General features: G+C 45.5%; 1 protein-coding gene across 1 annotated transcript; it reads right to left on the bottom strand.

Annotated features, from left to right (window-relative positions):
• Positions 1–3,823: 3,823 nt before the first annotated feature.
• On the bottom strand, positions 3,824–17,445 carry c14h5orf22 (chromosome 14 C5orf22 homolog). Its single transcript, XM_087850612.1, has 10 exons — positions 17,217–17,445; positions 13,745–13,890; positions 11,907–12,056; positions 11,691–11,824; positions 10,954–11,261; positions 9,357–9,419; positions 6,562–6,683; positions 4,513–4,579; positions 4,271–4,410; positions 3,824–4,201 (listed from the first exon to the last, which is right to left on the bottom strand). Exons 1-10 carry the CDS (start codon positions 17,283–17,285, stop codon positions 4,048–4,050), a joined length of 1,353 nt encoding a protein of 450 aa, XP_087706738.1. The 5' UTR covers positions 17,286–17,445; the 3' UTR covers positions 3,824–4,047.
• Between the last annotated feature and the right edge of the window lie 375 nt (positions 17,446–17,820).

The following is a 17,820-nucleotide window of genomic DNA, read 5'->3' as shown; positions in this document are numbered from 1 at the left end:
AGTACATTCATGTAGTTGTAAACAGCATGATAATATATTAAGTAATCCAAAGTATTCAGAATACGTTACTCTCATTGAGTAACGTAACGGAATACGTTACAGAATACATTTTGGGGCATGTAATCTGTAATCTGTAATGGAATACATTTTAAAAGTAACCTTCCCAACACTGGATACAGATAGCTGACAACATTAAGGGAAACCTGAATGCACGTCACCTGCGGACCACCTGCTAGCTGTGTTATGCTGTACATGGTTGTCGGGGATTTGGGGGACTTTGTTTTCTTCTACCTTAGAGCGAGGGAGGAGGGAGCAAATGAATCCCAGCTGACTGGGGCTGAAAAAATAAGCTTGAAAGCAAAAAACTGTGGAGATGTTCTCTGTTGGCTCCAACGCTGAGCTAACCCCCTGTGATCTTATTCACTGTCTAATATAGAACCATTAACACCATATTTACAGTCTGGCATACAAAACTGCCGTTTCTTTTCTTTCCTTGGAGCAAATACACGATTTGTGTTTTCAGTTAGAGCAAACATGGCAGGTGTATGGACACAAGGCTGACTACTCACATCAGCTCACCTTATTCATAAATATATACAGAAACATAACACTTCCCCATCAAAAAAGTTAATATATTTTGAAAGAATGGGGCTCCAATACCTTATTAGGACACTTAAAATGAATTATTTGTAGCATTTTGAATAATAATGTCTTTAACATTATAGTTGTATATAAATTAACATCACATTAACATGAAAAAACCTGTTGCAGATGTTGGATGTGCTGCAATAACGTGAGCTTCTGAGTGCACACAAGGCTGTGGCAGGCAGGGATGTAGATGAGTCCACTTGGGGCAGGAACTCGTCCCCGACCCAGACTGGGCACTCCTCCCCCTTTCTGGGTGAGGACCATGGCGGTGCTGATTCTCATTCCTGCTGCTTCACACTCGGCTGTGAACCCCTCCGTATCGAGCTGGAGGTTACCACCTGATGAAGCCAACAGAACCACATCATTGAGAGATCCTGGGACCACCTCAGTCGAAGCCTTCTGCCACCTAACTGTGTCTGGAGACTCTGTTCATAAAAATCATGAATAGAATCGGTGACGAAAGGCAGCCCTGGCAGAGTCCAACTTATTGCCTGCTAGGTGGGCCAAGCTCTTGCAACAGCTGTGGCTCGTAGTAACTGACCCCGTACTCCTGAAACACCTCCCACAGAACATCCCGAGGGACACCGTCGAATACCTTCTCCAAGTCCACGAAACACATGCAGACTGGTTGGGCAAACTCCCATGCACCCTCAAGTATCCTTGAGAGGGTAAAGAGCTGGTCCAGTGTTCCACAACAAGACAAAAACCGCATTGTTCCTCCTGTATCCGAGGTTTGACTAATGGATGGACTCCCCAGCATCCTGGCATAGACTTTCCCGGGGAGGCTGAGGAGTCCCTGTGCAGTTGGAGCACACCCTCTCCACATAATGTATGTGTCATGTGGTGGAAAGGGACAAGTTACCTAGGGTTTTTATTGTGCATGTTTTGCTGTGTTTTACTTTTTTAATATTTTAATATTGTACACTGGTTTATTTTTATGAGTTTTATTGCATGTTTTATGGTATTTATTGGTGACTTGTCCTGGAAAGACTCCGCCCCTACCTGATTATGAACCTGATCACACCTGGGAGGTCCCAGAGGCCAATAAGAGGGCCTGGCAGACCACAGAGAAGGAGGCTTGAGGGGAGGCCTGAGAGACAGACAGCAGTGGCAGAGTGAATGGTGTCAGGTGGCGGCGCCTGCAAGCCCGGAGGGCTGGTGAAGGCTGGCGTGGGCGGTGAACGAGGAGACGACGCCAGCGGTCTGGCTGCTGGAGTAACTGGAGGCCAGATCACGCTTCTGTGGGGAACTAGAGGGGGCAAGACAGTGCTCTACCTTCCACGGCGAGACGGGCCGGTGCCGATTGGCGCGTTACAAGGAAGGGGCGGGCAGAGTTAAGAGAACGGTAGCCGCTAAAGAGTAGTGACTGTCGCTGCCCCTTTCTTTCCAGCGCGCTGGAGCGGAGAAGCTAAAACCTAAAAATAAAAATCAACCAAAAGCAAGTTTAAAGAGATGAGAAGGAGAACATGGACAGGAAGGCGAGGACGCCGCCGGGTCTCCCCCTTCTACACTGCTTGCCTGGATTTTTAATTTTTAGTGACTTTTATACCGTGGCGGACGCCACTGTGTTTTTAATGTTGTTTTATTAATGTTTACTGTGTTGTTCCCTGGCCAGGGTTGTTTTAATCCATCTTATAATTCTTAAATTTATAATTTAATTTATTTTATTTGACTTATTTTTATGTCTATATAAGCATTATATGACAGTATGTTTGCACTAAGTACCGCAGCAATTTCCTAATGTTGTAAACCTGCTCAACATTTGGAAATAAAACCCTTTGTGATTCTGATCTTACATTTTTAACTGTTTGAATATAATAAATTATATTTTAGTCATACAGTTTATAACTTCCCTTGGCTGCTCCACTGCTCCGTCCGTTTTTGAGGGTTTCCCTCCTTTAGTAACACTTGTGCTATAATCACTCCGTTACATATGTATGGTCAGAGGGTAGGATGGCAGCCTTAACACGAAATTTCTCCTTGTGGCACTAATAAAGGTATCTTATCTTATCTGTCAATGGGGCATTGGTTAATCTGGATGGTTTTAGAGACTGTACGCTCCAAGGGACTGTTACTAGGGTGACTGTAAGAGTTGTTTGCACTAATAAAGAATAATACTCGGACTTTTACCGATACCGTTTGAAAAGTGAATGTCCATAATTTAGACTTTATTTCAGGAAATTTTATTAAAACAAAGAGTGAATCAAATAATCTGAAAACATTACTTAAATCCCTCTGACCTGATGCTGACTGTGTTTCCATCTTTGGTGATGTTGGAGAAAGGACGGCACGACCAAATATGAAGATGCACTTATCTCTGCGCCACATTCAGTGGAAGTATGATGGAAATCCTTCTGAATGAAGCCTCTAACATGAGCAGCCCAAAATTACCAAACCAGTTTGCACAGTCACAGGTTGGGCTGCAGTTTTTAACTGTGAACGAATCTTCTGGACTGCTCATCTCGAAGAAGACCAAAGGGAAGAACCGAGTCTGTTCTTCACCTCGCTTTGCTCAGCGCTTCTTTCACTGGACGTCCCGTCTGCACAAGTTGTCGTATCGTCCACTGTCCACCCTCACCTTATCCATCTCTCCATCTGACTTACATGATTCAACACCAAGTTGAAACTTTAAAATCACTTCACTGCGTTTTCCTTGTTATCTCTAATGTAGGAAACATGTGTCTTTCTACTTCAGTTTGTCTTTCGCACATTTTCACATGAACCATTGTAACATGCCTGTAATCCCTTATTCAAGTACAAAGGAAACCTTTTTCTTTCTGAGCGTTTAGTAACATCACTCTCATTCACAATCATGTATAATGTTGAGTTGGTGACACATTTCTCATCTTTCACTAATCTGCCAAGATCGAAAACGAGTCGCGTCCATGCACACAATCTGGGTGTAAGAATCACTTGTATTCAGCAAAGTTGGACGGTCATGATAAGCCGTATCAGTCTTCAGACAAGTGATGCCGAAGATGAGCAACAGTCGCACAGCGACGGCTCAGGACAGCGCGGTCGATCCCCTTTTATTGAGGCTGGAGGCCAGAATCAGCCTCTGTAATGATCACACATTCACACTACTGTGATCTGCTGCTCACTCTTACTTCCTGGCACCAAACTGTTGTGGAAATTCAGTGCATGAAATAAAAGAAGCCACGCTGTTAGAGTTATATTTGAGTTTATTCTTGCAAGAAGGAATTCAGTCACAACAAGGCTCTCCTGCACTGTCCTGCACAAAGGATCCAGACCCCACTTATACACAACGTGGGAGGAAATCTCCAAACTATTTGTCCTGTTTCCAAGTGAAACTCCAACACTAACATGCTGATGTGTTTTTATCTGCTGTGTTTGTCTTGATGAAATCATCCCAATGACAGATGTGGTTTTGTGTATCTGTTAGGATCCTTGTGGCAGCTGCTCGGTCTCTGTGCTGCTGTTGTCGTAGTCTTTGTGTACGTCCAGTGCTCCATACAGGCCCTCCAGCATAGCCAGTACTCTCCTCTGGATCGAATCCACCTGCTCCACTGGGCAGTATTCATCCAAACTGGACCTGACAACACACATGAAGATAGTTAGACCCTCTTTCTGTATCACTACACTGTTGAAGGAGCTGATTTACCTGGACAACGTCACCAGTGTGGGTTTGGGAAGGACCTTCAGGAAGAGCTGCACAGCTGAGATCAGTCTGCCGATCTCTTCATCAGAGCTGATGTGATGAGGAAGCTCAACTGTGTCGCAGGTTAACCCTGCCTGGTGAACCTGAGGGAGGAGTGATGAGGCGGGAACAGACTTTATTCATGTTCCCATTCACTAAATATAACTTTAATGCTATTATTTATGATTATTATATAACATCATTACCATTTCATAGTCAGGGCATGAATTTCTTGCCTTTAGACTGGAAACCAGTTGAGGCAGTGACTCCATGCTGAAAAACACAGAACCAGTGAGACGATACATTCGACTGGGTGACACAGGCGGGGCTGTGATGACCGAAGCTCGTGCCGACAGTAATCAGCACAAACGCTCCTCGTTTGTGAGAGGACGAGCTTCAGAGCGAATGTCAGTACACAGCGTGTGGAAATGTTGGCACAGCTGTAGAACAAACACAGACCACATCTGCTCGGGATGCAGTCATTTCCACGCCTCTCTGCACACCCAAACCCCGTCCCCTTAGAGGCCGCTCACGCCTCACGCCTCACGCCGCGTCCATCACAGCTGCAAAACTTCACTTTGTCATCTATCATCTTTACTCCTCACTCACAGTTTCTAACTAATTTCTCAGACTTTGTATCTGACTCAGTGTTCAGCTTAAATCAACCATTACTGTGTCTGATTTAATCTGTGTAGGTCAGGGGTCACAACCTTTAACACCAAAGAGCCGTTTGGAGCCGGTTTCCACACAAAAGAAAACTCTGAGAGATGCAAATACTTTGTGACATCTAAAATGAAGATAACACTGTATGTTGTTTTTACCTTTATGCTTTGTGTGAACAACTAAAGTGTGTTGCTTAAATCCATGAAGTTACAGAGAAAATTACATTTTATTTATGTAATTAACACATTTTCAACTCTTAAAGAAATATAACAAAAGGAAAGCTGAACTAAAATGATCCAGCAAACACAAACTGTTGTCAGCCTCCACCCTCATATCGCCTTTGGGCTTTTGGAGCCTTGACCTGACTTTTAAAAAGTAATTGGAAAAAAGCTCGATGCTGCTGAAAGATGAAAAATAGATATTTACAAAATTCAGCCTAAATATGTATTTTACCAGGTTAATGTGTGTGGCGGACGCACCTGAGCAGCATCCGCAGTCACGCCTCGCCGCCTTAACGTCTGTGCTGTTGTGTTGGTGTGTGGCGGGCTGTGAGCTGCAAAGCTACAGCCGGCTGTGTGCGTACAGCAACCGTGAGTGAAAAGTGGTCAATAAAGAGATGCTGAAAAGCGTGTTCATGCAAACATCGTCGGGTTTGTCGTGATATGTTTACAATAAGACTTATGGTCCCGAACCTCTGCACACAGCGTCTGCAGATCAGGCTGTACGAAGTACTTTCATCTTTACAGGACTGTAAGCTGTCATCTGTGAGGCGTGAGCGTGTTTGTTTTTAACATAGTTCACGGTGGAGCTGCTGACATAATGTGGATCCGAAGATCCATAACTGGCCTACCTGGGGTTGAAAGTCTCGATAAATTGACGGCGTTTCAGCGGGTACACCGGCTTCCACGAGTGTGACGCTTATTTTGATGGTCTGCAGCAAACTAGAAAACTGCTCTGTGGTCACATTAATCTAAATGTGAAGCCGTTTTTGGAGAACATGGATGAACATGGATGAACATGGATGAACATGGATGAACATGTTCCTCAACAACAAACAAACAAAAAAGGCTGTTTATGAGGGAGCGTGAGCTCCTTCAGTGTCTGCAGCAGGATCATGTCAGCAGAGGTGAGTGTGGTCTGGTGGGGAGCAGCCATGAAACTCACGACACCAACAGATGAAATAAGCGATCAGGCTGATCTGAGGTTATGAGGACACGTATGTTCCTCTGTTTGCACCACGGACACGAGCAGCAGCTTCTCTGACTGTTTCAGCCTCGTCTCAGACAGAAAACCTTTAACACGACTCTGCTGCCACAGAGACGTCTGTCAGGTTATTAGATTAGTGTTTTATGAACATTTCACCCGCTGGAACAAAAGTGCTTCTTACTCTCATGAGCATACAGCACAGGGACAGTCAGCTGGGACGGAGACATTATAAAAAACACGACCTTCAAACAGCTCAGTGTTTGACCAACGCATAAAGTTTAAAACTTTCATTCCTCCTTCGTTACACCTCTAACCTTCAACTCTCTGTTACAGACGATTGATGTTATGGAGAAACAGTGAAAGCTGAAGTCAGAGCAGAGCTTTACCCAGGGTTGGTGGCCCAGCGTGTGACCGTCTCCTCTCCATCATCATCCAGGAGATCAGCAAAGGCTGCTTCCAGGTCTTCTAACTGGCGTATACGATGATCTACACACTCACCGAGCTCCTCCTTAACAAGCACACAGACACACATTCAGTGTTTATTTGTTTTGCCTTTTATGAAAGCACAGCTTTAAGATTTCTGTTCAACAACCACACAGAGACTTTGGTAAAAGCACGACATCTTTAAGGAACGCAGCGTTACCTGTGCTGGTCAGTGTTCAGGTAAGTTTCTCCTTCTACTCTGTATTTCTACAGTGAGGTGAAGTATTCGGATGTCTCATTGCCCATCAAAACTTCAAGTTAAGTTTTATGTGAAATAAATGGATCAAACTTTACTGTCAGTAAATGTTCAGACATTTACTCCTCAAATCACCAAAACTATTTACAGGAAACAGTTTAAAAGAAAATCAAATACACAAAGATAATATTCCTCGTAGATGCCAAACCAGATGTGGAAGTTATTTCTGAGACTTTAATTTTCATGTTAGATGTTTGCTGGGTCGTTGAATTATAAACACATCCTTCATCATTCTTTAGATTTTATTGTGCACACTGTGCAAAAGTCGTCAGCGACCCATAATTCTGTGTTTTGCATACAAACTTTGACCTATTGTATTTTCTAAGTGCTGTCTGGGCTTCATGAAGGCCTCTCACAGTCGTCCTACGGACTCTGACTGCTTTTTAAATCCTTCAGTCGTGTCCTCGAACCTCAGAGGTAAACTTCTTTCAGCAGTGTTAGCTTCATAGCTGTGCACTGTGTGTTACGTCGGCAGGCTGGGTGTTTGGACATGTGAGCAAACAGCAACCTCGTGGTGCCTTCAGGAAAACGGGACATTAGATTAAAGATTAAAAAAACTAAAAAAAGAGTCTCTATGACAGTCGTGGTCAGAAGTTTTGAGAATGACGCAAAAATGAGTTTTCAGAACGTTTGCTGCTTCAGTCTTTATGATGCGATTTACAGATCCTGCAGAATGTGATGAAGAGGTCAGATAAACACAAAGTCTTTCTTTGCCATCTCCACTGCTCTGCATACACGGACCTGCTGAGACTATTTAATGATCTGCTCGTTAACTCGGGTGAGAATGTTAACGAGGCTGGAGATCATTATGTCATGCTGACTGCTATCACTAAAGTGAGGGTGATGCTCAAAATCATTGTTCTTCCTGGTAACCATGGTTACCTGCAAATAAACATGTGCAGCCATCACTGTGCTGCATAAAAAGAGGCCAGGACGTCTCCTAAAGATGGGGTGAGAGCGCCACAAGTGCAGCGATGGCTCAGGAATGGCAGCAGGCAGGTGTGAGTGCATCTGCACCCACAGTGAGGCGAAGATGTTTGGAGGACGCCTGGTGTCAAGAAGGGCAGCAAAGAAGCCACTTCTCTCCAAAAGCCCGTCAGGGACAGACTGATAGTCTGCAAAAGGTCCAGCGAGTGGGCTGCTGAGGACCTTTTGCTTTCTGATTGTTTGGGGCAGCTGGAAGAAGGATTGTCTGGAGAAGAGAAGGTGAGCGCTACCATCAGTCCTGTCTCATGCCAACAGTAAAGCATCCTGAGACCATTCATGTGTGGGCTCGCTCACATGAATAAAGAAAGGGACCAAAACATCCTCCCACAGCAACTTCTTCCAGCCGTCCACGAACAGTCTGCTGAAGAACACACAGCCTGTTTAAACATGGCGGTGCCACGAGGCCAGCGTCATAACCAAGTGGCTCGGGGAGTAAAACACTGCATGTTTGGTCCAGGAAACTCCCCAGACCTTAATCCAACTGAAAACTTCTGGTCAGTCCTCCAGAGGCAGGTAGACAAACGAAGACCCACTGACTGTGACAAACTGCAAGCTTCGATGAAAGGATGGATCACCTCAGTCAGGAGCTGATCGACAGGCAGATTGCAGAGGCGGGGCCAACACTGCAAATACCGACTGTTTGCACTGAAGCAGCAAACTATGATAACCAGTAGCATTCTTTTAAAAATGGGATTTTAACAGTAATGCAAAAATGTAATTTTGTGATTAATTTTATTGAAGGGTAAACACATCAATGACTGAGGACGTGTCCCAGACAGGCAGAGACGGGCTTGTCTGTGCGAGGCTTTTCGATCATTAGAAAGTGACGACAGCTGAATCGTTTCATGCTTTAAGCTCAGAAACACGAGTCAGCAATAATCAGAGGACATGAGCATCACTTTCAGTGCACGCTGTGTTTTATTTGCTGCAAACACATCTGCACCGATATCTGTCATAATTACAGAATCCCTGAACAAAGTTAAAAGTTAGAACTACACAATGTAACGATGTAAATGAGTGCGCCTCCACACTGCTCCCCCTGCTGGATACAGCAGGCATTGCTACTGCTTCTCCTAAGTGTCTCTGAGGGACCTTTTTACTCGTGGTTGCATCGTCGTGTCTCAGGTGGGGGACATCATTACGGCCGTGCGTCAGCTGCAGCAGGATTCGTCGTGGTGCTGTCGTTGATGAGGCGGTTAAGTGTATTTGTGCATGTGTGGAGCATCACACTCCTCCACAGTAAACAGCTCACAAATACACAGCTCTGGTGTCTTCCTCATTCACACGTGCATTCTGCTTTGCCTGCACTAATTTTCATTCCTCTTTAACGCTATTATTAATTATTAATTATTATTATTAAAGTCTGTGTTTCACTCTCTTCTGCGTCACTCACAAACATCTATGGACTGTGTGGATGCTTGGTGGAGAAATGTTGTGACTCAAAGGATTTCTCACCTCATCAGCATCCCGGCGCGGCCCTCTGAAGCTGTAGAGCTCCTGGAGGATGGCGTACTCCTCCTGGACAAACAGACAGCATGTAGCTGAGGTGACTGTGTAATGAAGATCAACACATATTTCTTATATATATATACACTCACCCATCACACCCATCACACCAGCACTTTCTCACACGTTCACACTCTGATGGATGCATCGCAGAGCAACTTGGGGTTAATATCTTACCCGAGGATATTTGACATGCAGACTGGAGGAGCCGATCGAACCACCGACCTTCTGATCAGTAGGTGGGCTCCACCTGAGCTACAGCCACCCAGCCAGTGTAACACAGTACATGACAGAATGGATCCAGTGTATGTGGACTGTGCAGCAGGAGGCTGCTTAACTCATTAACAGGGTTTGTACCACACGCTCATTTTTATTGGTTAATTAATGAACTCTTTTCTGCTGCTTCTTCTGGCTCCAGGTGCTCTGGAGAACAGACTGACAGTGATCAAGCAGAAGGCGTGCTAATCGACAGTAATGACAGTGATTCTAAAGCTGGACAAACGTCTATTTCTACAGCAAAATGTCCACGTAACAAACTCCGCTGGCTGAGCCCAGAACGCCCACGATGCCTTTCGAATCATGTGATAACCCCGTGGCTTTCGTACTTGCGTTTCGCTGTTCCACGTGAAAGATGTATTGTTGTTGCAGTGCGCTATCGTGTGCTTTACGTTTGCAATTAGCCTGTCGCTCATTCATAATGGGGCCGAAAAAACAACATGCAAGTGAAAAGAAGAAGCGTAAAGTGCTCTCGATGGAAACAAAGAGAGAAATTATTGATAAATGTGAGCGAGGTCCTCCACCAAGAACTTCGTCTTCAGAAGCATCGCCTCACTCAGAGGGCGATGGAAAAAGGTGCTTCGGCTTACGAAAGACCCTCTGGAACAAATTTATTTCGTAAGTCGGGTTCCACTGTAGTTTAATCCACTCAGACACAAACATGCTTCATAGACGCCCGGCCCACTCTCATCTGTCCCACATAGTCTAATCTTACTGGTATCCAAACTGGAGGCCTTTTCCCCCCATATAATCTTTTATTATCATTATTGTTGTTGTTGTTTACAACCTTAACCCATGAGCTCGTTTCATATTTGCTATTGTTTAAACTGATGTTGTTGTTTAAGAGCAGCGGTCTCCAACCTTTTTTGCGCCACGGACCGGTTTATGCCCGACAATATTTTCACGGACCGGCCTTTAAGGTGTCGCGGATAAATACAACAAAATCAAACTAGTACCGGTACCGAAAAAAAGAAGATTTATTCATAACACACGTGAAAAGACCCAGGAAAACCGAGTAAACGATAAAAACAATAACAAAATAACGCTGAAAACCGATAAAAACCCTGAAAACTATACATTTCACACCTGAGCCTCAACTCTCGCGGCCCGGTACCAAACGACTCACGGACCGGTACCGGTCCGAGGCCCGGGGGTTGGGGACCGCTGATTAAGAGACTTATTTAATTCAACAGACTAATATCAATGTTTCAAAGTAAAACGAGCTGATGAACAGAAGCTGAAACTGTAACAGCGTTTCCTTCAAACACACCTGTGTGTACAGTTCTTTGAAGGGGTTCTTACAGGAGAAGAAATCCAGATCGACGTCCAGAACGTACGGCTCCGTCTCACTGACAGATGAAGATATTCTCCTCACGATGTAGCCGGTTGATCCTTCATCGTCAACACCGTCTCCTCCTGTGCTGTCAGCTCCGTCCTCGGCTCTGCTGCCCTCTGCTGGTTGCAGTGAGTCAGTGTTTGCTGACGGAGGCTGTGAGCTGCTGGGTTCTCCAGACTTCCTGCGCTCTGCTCTCGCTCTTTTGACTGAACATCCCTCTGTGTCCTTTTCTGCTCTCTGCTCTGAAATTAAATGTCAGATCAAACAGTAGAAGAAAGGTTCAAATGGACAATAGCAGCGCCCTCTGCTGTTAACACATGCAAACATATCCAAACACGAGCTCAGACGGTCTCTTTAATCTTTAGTTTAAGGAATGCAGGGTCAACCTCAACCTGTTATAAATGAGCGGCAGCCCAGAGGAGACATTTCTGAATCAGGCCTGGTTTAATGCAGAGGTGCCTGAAGGCCCAAAGATCACAGTATTTTGACAGTCTTTGCAATTTTATGTAGACAAACATTATTCCAAACAGTTTCTCCCAGACTGGTGAACCTCTGCTCTCCCCACTCGTGTCACCCAGCACCTCCAGCTGCATCGTTTCAGTACTACTTCCAGCCTTTTGCTGCCTCTGTTGCATCTTTTTGCGATGTGTTGCTGCCATCACACTCAGTACCTGTCAGCGAGCCGTGACCTGGCCTGACAGGGTCGACTCGGATCACGCTCAGGCTGAAACGCTTCGGGTTCTCCAGCTGCTCCTCGCACACGTAAAGACCATCACTGAGGAAGTAGTTGTCTGTGCTGGTCACTCTGCAGAGACGGGAGAGGACAAAGACAGGAGATCAACGAGGGACAGATGTCTCTCGCTGCACCGCTCTTCTTCCTGTCCTACCTGATGGTGGTGGTGGACGAGTCTCTGCCCACAGTCATGCTGTGTTCTCCCTCTCTGATCTGCTGGGCCCAGTATGGATGCAGCCACACCACAGAGGACACGTGACCGGCGTACACCATCGGCATGATCCAGTTTTCTATACTCAGTTCACTGAAAGAAGGGAAATATGCAAGATTGGGGTGACATAAATATCAGTTCACCCACACGGTCCACGGCTGCAGTGGGCTGAAGCTCACGTCTCTCAGCTGCTCCCTGCAGGTGTCGCTGTAGCTCACACTCGAGTGCCGGTGTCCTGCAGGTTTAGATGTGTCCATGATCCATCACAGCTGATTTAAAGGCTAAATGACTCCTCAGCAGAGGCCTGGGAATGAACTAATCATGTGATTCACGTGTGTTGACCCAGCGTGCGATCTAAAACCTGCAGGACGCCGGCACTCGAGGCCTGGAGTTGCCCACCCAACGTCCTCCTCCATCACATCATAGCGTGTTGCTACGCTCCCGTCACAGATCATCCTTCACACCTCGTACACGCCCTCACTCCTGACTACCTCCTACAGCACAGCGGCTCCTCTCTTGGCACCATATGATACGTTTACTGTTCATCCAAAGACGACCTTCTACACTTCATCACGTCTGCGCTCCTTACTGCTGCAGACTGGTCGTCTCTCCTCTTCCTAACCGGGCTTCCAAACATCTTTCCCGTGTCTCGTGGCTACGGCTCATCCGTCTGTAGCTTCTATTTCCTAACAATGAATCTGAGCAGCACATCTGTAACGTGAGCATTTGTAAGCTTTTCACTGCAAAACTGTCTGTGGAAGCGAGTCTTACAAGTTTATATCAGGCAAAACGTCTGTTTCATTTTGTTTTAACAGAACAATAAAGAAGATTATTCATTATGATTGACTCATTTATTAATTAAATGATTTTACATGCATATCAGGCTCATTCATTCACCAAGACGACGTGTGACGTGTTGTTTGAAGAGCTCCCACCAACAGCTGCAGTGGTTCGCTCTACTGCCTCACTGCAGGTCCTGCTGTGACTCGTGCTGTGGTGCTTCTGTCCCAGTCAAAGACTAAGGTCACTGGTGTTGTCCCAGTGACAGACTGGTGACCAGAGGAAGCGTCTTGTTTTCTGTTCAAACATCTGGATTTAACCCCACGAGCCTGCACACACACCCACAGTCACACTCACATGTGCAGTAATGACACAGCTCACAATGCTAAGTGTGACTATTGTCACCAGCAGAGGAGATGAGGAGGCAAACACTCCTCCACACCAACTAACAGGCACCTTTCATTGGCTGTTGGAGCTCAGCATGTGGATCAAACTGCTACAAATTAACCAAAACTTTGTGCTTTATACATATAAACATGGCCCGACTCACACAGATGGACTTCCTACTGAAAGGCTGCATGTGTTTATATATCTGCATCAGTCTAATCCTGGACCCTCACCCTGAACACGTTAACAATGCTGACCTGGAAGAACGAGCAGATTGTGGCGCCTTCTGTGGTCGCTTTGGTTTGTTTCCGTGTTTGGAGCATTTCAGTCCCCATCTGAGGGACTTTGGACTCCTTGTGGGAGGAAACTGCAGGCAGATCGTAGCCGTCACTGAGTCACAGCCGACATTAGTCAAGTGCTCGAACACGACTGCGCCTCTTTTAGACGTCGCCTTCCTTCACATCTTGTTGTAAACATGTGCAGAGACTAATATCACGTCATCGCCTGAAGCACGTCGTAACAGTTACTATAAACACATTTTACTGAGTTAATGTTTACGTCTCATACTTTCTGAGGAGCTTTGACCAACACAAGCAGTCTGACCCATAACGTACCCAAACAGCTTCTCCTTGTCAAACACTGTGTCAGCAGACATGTTGACGGGGATGAGGAGGTCAGGGTGGGAGTCCAAATGAATCATTTTTATGTCCTTCATTGGGAGATGCCTCGAAGCTATGGCCCGGTAGATGTGACACACCACCTGGTAGAGAAACAGTAAGATTAGCGACGTGAAGCTAATGTGAACGATGATTTTAATATTATGATTAAAAGCACAAAATCTTTCAACATGACATCATTCATGAACATTTCCACGTTACCAGGATCAGATTTCACTGCTGAACATGAGAAACATCAGCAAAGCATGGACTCATTTACACGTTTAACTTTGCAACCCCTCAAAATGATGATGGGTCAGTCCGGCTGTAGCCGAACTTCTTCTGCTTCAAGCACAAGGAGATGAACATGTAGCCAAATAAGTAACGTAGGATTATTACAGGCTGGATTACAGGATGTTTCCTTTTCTGTTCGAGCCCTCGCTGACTGATGCCAGCCAATGGAGAAAGCTGACTCACTACACGCCTGTTTCACATTCGTGGCGCAGTGCGAGTCAGTAAGAACCACTGTGATCATTTCAAAGCTGACTAAACGCACTCTGCTTAGCTTTGTCTCCAAGCAGTCACGAGATTGTTGTTGTCAATGATGATAACGATGCCAATATACCAACTGTAAAAACATTCTAGTGTGAGATCAGTGAAACAGTGTTCGGCTCACTCAGCTGTATGTTACAGTTTCAAATCGTGTGTTTTTCAACAAGGAGTACAAAATATAAACCATCCATGTTCACCGTTAGTCTGTTAAGGAGAGGAGAACCCAGTGTGTGTCTGTGTGAAGGACCAGAACACAACAAACAACCAACAACTACAAAACACAGTCCTTATTTCTTTGTTTTGGTTTAGACATTCATGTCTCAGATTATGTCACTGAGTGGATTCCTTTATACTAGAAGTGATGAAAAGCAAAGTGGAGACCTGCTGTTACGACTCGTGATCGAGCTTCGGTGAGAAACCTGCGTCTGCAGATGGTGTGATGTTTGCAGTAACCTGTTATGTTGAACAATCCTATTTCCTGTAGATCTGAGTGAGAGAGCTCGGACGTTTGCTACAAGAGCAGATGAGACTGTGCTCAACTCCAAAAAATATATTTAAGGTTTAAAGGAGTAACCAGCTCAATAAAAGGACAAATCACTATTTCGTTCATAGAATGGTATTTAGTGTTTTAGCAATTAAGATAAAGTAAACTAGATAAACTTGTGTAAAGTTATAAAATACACAATAATGCATCTGTAACAATAATAAAATTCTCTATAACAACTCCCCACTCTCCTACCTCCCTTGCTTCCTGACACTATGATGACACCCCCCTCCTCCAATCCCTGTCTCAGCAGCAGGACATCTTCCCCCCCCTCCTTCCAATCATCTCCCAGTGTCACAGTGGATCAGGTCAGGAGACAACTGAGGAAGCTTCGCCCCAGAAAGGCAGCAGGTCCGGACAAGGTGTGTCCGAGGATGCTAAAGGCGTGTGCTGCTGAACTTGGGGAGCCGCTACAACGAGTCTTCAATCTCAGTCTGCGACTGTGGAGAGTGCCCGCCCTATGGAAGACATCCTGCATCGTCCCGGTCCCCAAAAGGAACCGGCCCAATGAGCTGAATGACTTCCGACCGGTGGCACTGACATCACATCTTATGAAGACTGTAGAGCAGCTCTTCCTCAACCTCCTCCAACCACAGGTACAACATGCCCAGGACCCACTACAGTTCGCCTACAAGGCGGGTGTCGGAGTGGAGGATGCCATCCTGTACCTCCTGCATAGAGCCCACTCACACCTCGATGGGGGAAAAGGCACGGTCAGGATCCTGTTTCTTGACTTTTCCAGTGCCTTTAATACCATCCAGCCCTGTCTGCTCCAGGAGAAACTGAACAGGATGGAGGTGGACCCCTGCCTGGTGGCTTGGATCTCCGACTACCTCACCGACAGGCCACAGTACGTCAGGCTGAAGGACATCACGTCGGACACTGTGGTCAGCAGCACAGGAGCACCACAGGGAACTGTGCTGTCCCCTCTTCTCTTCACCCTGTACACCTCTGACTTCTGCTACAACTCTGAATTATGTCACATTCAGAAGTTTGCAGACGACACAGCCATCATGGGGTGTATCTGGGATGATCAGGAAGAGGAGTACAGGAGTCTGGTGAGGAACTTTGTCGCATGGAGTCACACAAACCACCTGCAACTCAACACCTCAAAGACTAAGGAACTGGTTGTGGACTTTGGGAGGTCCAGAGCAGGTCCACTGCCGGTTCAGATAGAGGGGGAGGAGGTGGAGGTGGTCAACAAGTACAAGTACCTCGGGCTGTGGGTGGACAATAAACTGGACTGGTCATGCAACACAGAGCACCTGTACAAAAAAGCCCAAAGCCGACTGTACTTCCTCAGGAGGCTGAGGTCTTTTAACATCTGCAGGAAGCTCCTGAGGATGTTTTACCAGTCGGTGGTTGCTGGAGTACTGTTCTATGCTGTGGTGTGCTGGGGGAGCAGCACAGCAAAGAAGGACTCATCCAGGCTGGATAAACTAATCAGGAAGGCTGGCTCTGTGGTCGGCATGAAGCTGGACACTCTGGTGACAGTGGCAGAGAAAAGGACACTAAAGAAACTGCTGGACATTATGGACAATGCTGGGCATCCTCTGCACACGGCCATAAACAACCAGAAGAGTCTGTTCAGTGACAGGTTGCTTCTCCCAAAGACAAGAACCAACAGACTTAAAAACTCCTTTGTCCCACACGCCATCAAACTGTTTAACTCCTCTCTGGAGGGGAGAGGGAGGGGAAGCAGGAGGACAAAGGAGGGGGGAACAACTAAGCTGTAGTGCCTCTTCACTTCACTGTGCAATCACCTTTTGTGCAATACTTTTTGTTAATAATCAGCGGTGCAATAGACTCCATACTTGAATGTGCAATTCACTTGTATTTTTATTTTTATTTTTATTCCTATTTATTCTATTTATCCCCTTTGTATATTTTATCTATATATGTCTTTGTATTTATATATGTGTGTGTATATGTATATATAATATTCTAAACTCTGTAACTTCTGTCGGTGCTGTGCTTTTTGGAAAACAAAATTTCCCAGAGGAAACCACCCGAGGGATGAATAAAGTTTTATCTAATCTAATCTAATCTTCAGTTTTTACTCCAGTGACGTCATGAGTGTCACGTGGACGGACCTGACAGTGACTAAAAGTCTGATAAGAAACACAAATCTGTCACTGAGTTTATCAGCTTTGTAATATGATATGAATAATCAATATTAGTTCTGTTTCTGACCAATGGGAAGATTTATCTCATATACAAACGGAGGTCCACTGTTGTTATAAGAACGAGACGCCGGCTAACGCTAACGTTCGTTAGCTTTAGCAGAACTATGTGGTTGTGTTTCGCTGCTGTGTTCACACGGAGAAGGCTTACGTCGTGGTGGTCCTCCACAACACAAACAGGCAGCTGCTTGTAGGTCCTCTTCAGCGGCACAGAGCTCATTCTGGCCGCGGGGAGCTCACGTCTGAACCCTCGGTATGTAGGTTCATTGGAGGTCGCTAGCACTGCGTTAGTTTCCAGCACATAGTCCGAAAACGTTGGTTTGAAATGTATGAAAATCCCACCGAGTAACAAGTTATGACTCAGAACCAGCGGAACTCATACCAGCGGAACTCATACCAGCACTGTTTATATGTCCGTGTAGAAACAAGTCAATAGAGCAACGGTTCCAGTCGGCTTATAGAAATTCAGCGACGAGCGGAGGAGAAAACATTCAAAGTTTGGTTTTATTATAAGGAACTCCCAGAAACACAAACGCAAGAGGATCAGTTCACAAAAATCTCGGATTTTCAGCTTTCACACGTCATCGATTCACATCAGTTCACAGTTTACTGAACACATCATCCACGTTGTTGTACCGTGGGCTCAAATACAGCTCACTAGTCTCAAAGCTTGTCATAAAAACAGAAGAGTCAGCCACTGTAATCAGTTTATATTATTTTGCTGTTTTTTTTATATTGCGTAGGCATAAAAATGG

This window comes from Neolamprologus brichardi, chromosome 14 (genome assembly GCF_056152115.1).
Source record: "Neolamprologus brichardi isolate AB-2024 chromosome 14, ASM5615211v1, whole genome shotgun sequence".
In the NCBI taxonomy this organism is placed as follows: Eukaryota; Metazoa; Chordata; class Actinopteri; order Cichliformes; family Cichlidae; genus Neolamprologus; species Neolamprologus brichardi.
Note: the sequence above shows the minus strand (reverse complement) of the source record. Positions and strands in the feature narration are given on the sequence as shown.

Excerpts from the sequence above, each read along its gene's own strand:
- c14h5orf22 (XM_087850612.1), bottom strand. The coding sequence starts at position 17,285 with ATGAGCTCTGTGCCGCTGAAGAGGACCTACAAGCAGCTGCCTGTTTGT. Across the intron at positions 12,057-13,744 it reads GACAAGGAGAAGCTGTTTGG|TGAACTGAGTATAGAAAACT; the intron begins GTACGTTATGGG and ends CCCTTCTTTCAG. Across the intron at positions 4,202-4,270 it reads ACACTGGTGACGTTGTCCAG|GTCCAGTTTGGATGAATACT; the intron begins GTAAATCAGCTC and ends GTGTGTTGTCAG.